We start from the raw sequence: 7,597 nt of genomic DNA on the forward strand, positions 1-7,597 counted from the left end.
TAAAGTACCCTCATCTGGAAACCAAGGATTCCATTCTCGAATCACTTTCAAACACATCTCAATATCGGTAGAAGCAACAGTGATGCCATAGACAGCGAGTGAATGCTTCAGCATTCGAACATAAGGAGTAGAAGTTCCTTGTCCCATAACCCTGTACTTACTCAAATTACTCACCCTTCCTGAACGTCCTTCAGGGTCCCTGTTCGGGCGCCAATTGTCAACGTCTAGTGCGTTGGGGTCCCTGGGTAAGGGCTGCGAAAGAACCAAGACACAGGGGATGCAGAGCAAAGGCAGCACTTGCAACTGCATGCTGTCGTTTATTTCTCACACCACTATATACTTGCAGCAATCAGATGAGCATAACAATGTGTACTTTCACATAATGAGACTAAACTAACATCCTTGAAGAGAAATGCACAAGACTTATCAAGAACAGTACGTATCCTGTTTATATTTGCTGAGCAAAAGAATTCTCCCAGCCACCCTCCCTCTGGAGACAGTATGTTCTTGTCTCAAGGAGGAACACCTCTAATCTAGGCAAGAGCCACTTCCTGCTGATCCAGGCATTCAGAACTTGCAACATGAGATAAGGGGAAGAGAACATTTTCTCCTCCTGGCTCAGGTTTGCCTGGCTTTCCTTAATCTCACTGCAGTCCCCAAATGACCCTGGCTCGCAAGGGGCCTACAAGCCTATATCATCTCATTTCCCCCTTTTTTCTTTTGTTTTAATAAGAGTGCCTTCCAGAGGGTGGCCATAGAATTCTGGGATGGCTTTATGTAGCAGAAATATAGTAGCATAAAGCATAAGATAACAACTAGTAATACAATCCCCATTCCTCCAGCAGTGTGCCCCAAACTTTGAAAGATACCCTTTGGGTCTAATCCTTCAAGTTGTTTTAGGAACAAATCTGCTAAAGTGGCAGCGTCTTCAGTCTCAAATGGTCTACCAAATATCTCCTGAATGTTTGTGTGCAGATTATTAATCATGTCAGTTGCTGACGAGTTACCTTCTAAGTACCTTTGGATAACGCTCCAATCGTGCTGTGACTCATTATATTTTAGGTTGGTAACACAAAAAGTTGTAGAATTCCAATCGCAACGTAGCCAAATTTGCCTCTCTAGCGTCAAGACCTTTTTTCCTAACCAACTCACAGTCTGTCTAAGGACATCTATTTGTGTTTGTAAGCGAGTATCAATCATAGTTTGTGATAGCCAAAGATCCCGAGAATCACGGTGCCAATTTTCCACAAAATGTTTAGTTTGTAAAGATGTATGTAATGCTATACCCGACACCGCGGCTAATGCGGTAACTGTAATTAAACTTAAAATAATCGCCATAACAATGCCAACAAAACGTCTCGCGCGTTTCAGCACCTTTTTGAAAAATTCTAAAACTAGGGCGTCTACGGGATTTTGCACCCACGGTCGTTCTAAATTTACTGGAAGCCAAATGTGAGAACGTTGTTGCAAAATCATAAGAGAATATTCTGGCTCAAATTCTATAGAACTATTAACACAAGAGTATAAACGGCATTTGGTACAGTTAATTCCATTATCAAAGCTAAAATTCCCAATTAGAAATAAATATGGCAAAGGTACACATGCAGTCACATTCATTTCTTTAAGCATGGTGAAGTTATAAGTTGATGCAGAATTTGCTGTGCCAAAAAAAGTTCCATTGTAAAATCGAACAGTCTTAAGCGCAGCTGCAACTTTCCATAAGTGTGTTTGAATATGATCAGGAAATTTCTGATGTGCCACACGAGGGTCTGCGATGCCGCCATCTCCCCAGGCCATCAGTTGATGATTCATCATGGACTCATTCCATTGGCTCCGTGGCGGCATCCTATAAGATAAAGACAGATCACAATGCGTCTTATTCCATTCTGAGCAATTTCGAAGAAATTGACCATATGGCCCCCACATGAGCAGGTCTTTGTAAAGTTTCGCAAACTTTCCGACACATTCCTGCCACACAAACGGCTTATAGGCCAGTCCTATGTATGTGAAATCAGGACAGACAGGAAATGAGGGGAACTTATCAAATGTAACATTTTCCCAAGTCATGTTAAGAGACCATGCCTCAACTCTTTGTAAATGAGTTCGGGATCCATTGGACATATTCCCAGGTAGGATCCAGTTTTGCCAATTCATCTCGGCACAAGGAGATGGGCCCAGACAAATGTAAGGACCATCCCCTTTATGTGTAAAGTTAAATGAGGTGCCATCATCTTGATTAAGATAAGTAAGATTCTTCCAAGGAGGCGAAAGTATCACTGGGGAGGTATAAATAGAGATATCCGCACTTCCCCAAGGTGCAGGTTCCATCATAGGTGGATTAGGTATATAGGCCCAATAGCTTACATTTGTCGCCTTGGCAGAGGATGATACAGTAAGTAAGGCACACATAGCCAAAAATAAGTTTTCAGGTGTGCAAGCCTTCCCTGTCCGCTGCAGAATTTTTTGCCCCTCCCCACCAAGTTTTTTAATTTGTCCCCAGGTCAGCACGGCAGTAGCAAATGTCTGTCGGCGGCGTCGTCGTCCCCCCAAGTTTAGGTGTGCCATGGCCTGTATTGGAAGCTCATCCTGGTCCGGATTCCTCAGTTGTCGTCTGACGGGATACGGTGCCGTTCGAATTGGTCCTCGGTTGGATCCATCTCGCGGGGAGCCAGGAACAGTTCCGTCCATCCTCTGTGGAGACATAAGCATAACCCTTCCCTCTGAAAAGTAATAGCCCTGGTTGCCACTCTGCATCTGCAGCCGGTTTAAACCATATAAATTCATTTAATGGTGGAGGAGCAACCTCTCCCTCTATGAAGTGCTTTTCTGCTCGGGAAAGAATATCTCCCTGCGGGAGGTTCAAGAAATTCAGTGTAAATAGTGCTTGTATCAAAATAGAACGCGCATTAGATTGAGTGAATGATAAGATATGATCCTTTTTCCTCCTTTTTAATTTTTTAATTTGCAATTTTAGAGTACTATGCGCACGCTCCACAATAGCCTGTCCTTGGGGGTTATACTCAATGCCTGTTTTATGCACTATATCATACTGTTCACAAAAGGTTTGAAATTTTTTGCTGCTATATGCAGGTCCATTGTCTGTCTTAATAGTGGCTGGTAGGCCCATCACAGCGAAAGTTTCTAATAAATGAGTGATGACATGTTGTGTAGTTTCACCAGCCTGTGCAGTAGCCCATATGAATTGAGAATAAGTATCTATTACAACATGTACATAAGATAATCGACCAAGTTGGGTCACATGAGTGACATCCATTTGCCATAGTTCATTGGCATATGTTCCTCGGGGGTTTACCCCGGCTTTTAGAGTGTGCAGATGTAAAGGTCTACAGATTGGACATTGCTTAACAATATGTTTTGCCTGACGGTACGGAATTTTATATTGAACATGCAGTCTGCCGGCATTGGTGTGTAGTAAATTATGTTCTTCTTCTGCGGATGCAAATGACACTAAAGCATCCACTTGAGCATTACCGTATGTCAATGAACCAGGAAGATTAGTATGGGAACGAATATGAGTCACATAGATGCGGGCATTCCGACTTCTAAGCAAGGTTTGGAGGAGCAAAAATAGGTTATGTAAACTAGACTTATGTGAATGCACTACAGCAGTGCATATATTTTTAAGGACTCCCACAGCGTAGGCAGAATCAGCGAGAATATTTACAGCAGAGGGAAAATCTTTGAGCACTTGGGCAATGGCAAATAATTCGTTTTGTTGGACTGAGTTAAAGTCTGTATGTTGAACCCAATATTTAGAAGAGGTCCAGTAAGCACTTTTAGTTTTTGAGCCATCGGTAAAGACAGTGGGTGCATCAATTAGGGGCTGCTCACTGATGATATCCTGAATAACAAATTCTTGTTTACGAAAGCAGTCCCACAGTTTCCCTTTAGGAAAATGGTAATTGACTTGGCCAACATATCCTGCTAGAGCAATTTGCAGTTCTTCCGTATTTCGTAATAAAAATGAAAATTGATCCTTGGATAGGGGAATAATAATATCCATAATGTCATAACCAGTTATAGTGACAGCCCTATCTCGAGCTTGTTCTATTAGATATGCTATTTGATTACCGTATGGAGTAATACTTTTTGAGAAATGATGCTTAGTATAGATCCATTCAATGGGTAACTCATTCTGGCCCAGTATGGCCGTGGGATATTGCCATGTATTAAGAATATACAATTTCAGAGGTAATGAGGGATCAATCCGGGTTAAGAAAGCATATTTAATTTTTTCCTCTACAAATTGCAGTTCAGTCTCGGCTTCAATAGTAAGTTGTCTAGGGCTATTAATGTCAGGGTCTCCTTGCAATGTTTCAAATAAATTATGCAGTTGGTAGGTAGGGATGCCTAAAGTAGGCCACAGCCAATTAATATCCCCCAAAAGTTTTTGGAAATCATTTAGAGTTTTTAGGTTATCTCTACGAATAGCTATCTTCTGAGGTCTAACTGTATTCCTTTCTATCACATATCCCAAGGAGTTAACGATATCTCCCTTCTGAATTTTCTCTGGTGCAATTACTAACCCAAAAGGAGCAAAATATTCAGGTAACAGTTTCAGAATTCCATCCAGTTCATCTTGATAAGGGCCAGCAAACAGGATGTCGTCCATATAATGAGATATATATACATGGGACCACTTTTGACGTACAGGGCGTAAAGTGGCGTCAACATAAAGCTGACACATAGTAGGGGAGTTCATCATGCCTTGAGGCAAGACCTTCCATTGAAACCTCTGATGAGGTCCTTGTCTATTAATAGGAGGAAGTGAAAAGGCGAAGCGCTTTCTATCATCTATATGAACAGGGATAGTAAAAAAAAAACAATCTTGTAAATCAATAACTATAGTATACCAATTTTTTGGCAAAGCAGCTGGTGAAGGTATACCAGGCTGAAGAGCTCCCATGGGAAACATGGAGTTATTAACCCCACGCAGATCAGTAAGCAAACGCCATTTACCTGAGGTCTTCTTAATTAAAAAAAATTGGAGAATTCCACGGGGAAGTGGAATGTTCAATGTGTTGCTTTTGTAATTGCTCTTGAACCAATTGATGAGCAGCGGCAAGTTTTTCCTTGGTTAATGGCCATTGTTCAATCCACAAAGGATCTTCAGATTTCCACAAAATTTTGATAGGTTCCATCTACAATTAAAACTCCAGATGAGCTCCCCACTGCTCTAAAACATCACGGCCTAAAATATTCAAAGGAACATCTAAAATATACCGCTTTAGCACAGCCATCTGGCCATCTTGGGAAGTAAATGTCACAAATTGAGTAGCCAGGCCGATACTTTGAACAGGTGATTTGCCAACTCCTTTTATTTGACAAGGTATCATATTATAAGGGAGTCTCTCAGGAGAATCGGCAGTCTTAATAATAGTAATGTCTGATCCTGTATCTAGTAAGGCAGTAATTTCTTTAGTATTCAACTTAACTTTTATCAGGGGATGCATATGAGTTATTGTGTGGCCCAAAAAACACCCTTTGCATCCGTGCTGCCAAACCCCCCTCGTCTAACAGCAGTAGATTGACCGATAGGAAGATAGGGTAATAATAATAATTGGGCAATCCGCTCCCCTGCCTCAAAGGATATATCAACTAGGGAGGACAAAAGAATTTGAATTTCCCCACTATAATCGGCATCGATTATGCCTAAATGAACAGTCACTCCCTTAGAGGTCAGGCCCGAGCGGCCTGTTAATAAAGCGAAAGTACCAGCTGGCAGAGGCCCATAAATCCCAGTAGGTACTTTCTGAGGTTTATCTCCTCCTTTTAGGGTAAACGATCTTATGGCTGGTATGTCCACTGCGGCACTTTGTTGGGTGGCTGGACTAAGGGAGAATATAGTTGGTTTCCCCTGTTCGTTTGTCCTGGGCCCGGGGCAGGGCCCGAAACCGAGTTTCCCTGTTGGTTTCCTGCAAAATTAACATTCACTTTCGTACGACATTCTCGAGCCCAATGTTTACCCTTCTTACAGCGCGGACAAATACCGGGCCCACGTCCTTTGTCAAGCTTCTTTCCTTTACAGTTTCTTTTTAGGTGTCCTAATTGACCACAACCAAAACACTTCATGTTATCTAGCTGCTTAGATTGCAAGGAATGCCAAGTAGTGGCCATGGTTTCAGCAAACAATTGCATCTTTCGACTTTCTGATGTTACATCCTTACAGGCTTTCATGAAGGTATTAATGTCTCCTGTATCCTTAATAGGTAATATGACTCTCTTACAATCTTCGTTAGCATTCTCATAGGCTAGCAATCTTAACAACTGCTGTCTGGCTTCTTCTCCAATAACGGTTCTTTCTAAAGTTAATTTTAAACGTGATAAAAACTCAACATAAGGTTCATTAGTTTTTTGAATAACCTTAGTCCATGACCCATAATGCTCCCCTGTCGGCCGAATACGTTCCCACGCTTCCATACTAATCTCCCGTAGTTGTTCATGAATTTCTTCAGGGGTATTAACTTGAGCAGCAACATCAGAATATTGGCCTATCCCTGCCAACATTTGATAAGACATAACCTGTATACGAGGATTAGGACTTAATGCATTCTGGCGAGCCCGATCCATACAAAGTTCAGAAAACCACATCTGCCACTGCAAATATTCGGGCTCTTTTAGAAGGGCTCTACAGAGAACCCTCCAATCTTCAGAAGAGAAATTATTGTAATGTCGAGCTAGGCCATTAAGTAGCTCCTTCACATAATGTGACTGGGGTCCATATAAAGACACTGCCTTTTTCAAGCGACCGATATCCTCTATCCCGATACCTTCATAATATGATGCTTGTGCTACTCCCTGGACCGGGGGAAGCCTAATAACAGGAAAAGCAAAAACAGAATTACCAGCCTCACCTTCATCATCGCTATCCCCTAGCGCATCAAGCTCAGCTAAGGCAGCAGAAAGGAAAGGATTTTTGGGAGAGAAAACTGGTGCGGACGGCAAAGGCGGAGCGGAGGGCTTCTTAGAGGATTTCTTAGATCCCTCCGCCATAGCCATAGCCCGCTGAAAAACCTTCCATAAATGCTCCGTCTCAGAATCCAGCTTTGCTTTTGGTGCCCTTTCGACATTATGTCGAATCCGCCGCCAACTATCCATGTTTAAAGTACCCTCATCTGGAAACCAAGGATTCCATTCTCGAATCACTTTCAAACACATCTCAATATCGGTAGAAGCAACAGTGATGCCATAGACAGCGAGTGAATGCTTCAGCATTCGAACATAAGGAGTAGAAGTTCCTTGTCCCATAACCCTGTACTTACTCAAATTACTCACCCTTCCTGAACGTCCTTCAGGGTCCCTGTTCGGGCGCCAATTGTCAACGTCTAGTGCGTTGGGGTCCCTGGGTAAGGGCTGCGAAAGAACCAAGACACAGGGGATGCAGAGCAAAGGCAGCACTTGCAACTGCATGCTGTCGTTTATTTCTCACACCACTATATACTTGCAGCAATCAGATGAGCATAACAATGTGTACTTTCACATAATGAGACTAAACTAACATCCTTGAAGAGAAATGCACAAGACTTATCAAGAACAGTACGTATCCTGTTTATATTTGCTGAGCAAAAGAATTCTC

The 7,597-nt window shown here is 42.2% G+C and overlaps 1 protein-coding gene across 1 annotated transcript; it reads right to left on the bottom strand.

Moving 5' to 3' along the window:
• Nucleotides 1–32: 32 nt before the first annotated feature.
• On the bottom strand, nucleotides 33–2,434 carry LOC141372199 (endogenous retrovirus group K member 13-1 Env polyprotein-like). The gene is made up of 2 exons (XM_073890711.1): nucleotides 2,365–2,434; nucleotides 33–1,846 (listed from the first exon to the last, which is right to left on the bottom strand). Coding segments are annotated over exons 1-2 (1,158 nt in total). The 5' UTR covers nucleotides 2,367–2,434; the 3' UTR covers nucleotides 33–690.
• Between the last annotated feature and the right edge of the window lie 5,163 nt (nucleotides 2,435–7,597).

Source organism: Callorhinus ursinus, unplaced genomic scaffold, assembly GCF_003265705.2.
Source record: "Callorhinus ursinus isolate GAN/ISIS: 27379988/994484 unplaced genomic scaffold, GSC_fseal_2.0 scaffold2470, whole genome shotgun sequence".
Taxonomy (NCBI): domain Eukaryota; kingdom Metazoa; phylum Chordata; class Mammalia; order Carnivora; family Otariidae; genus Callorhinus; species Callorhinus ursinus.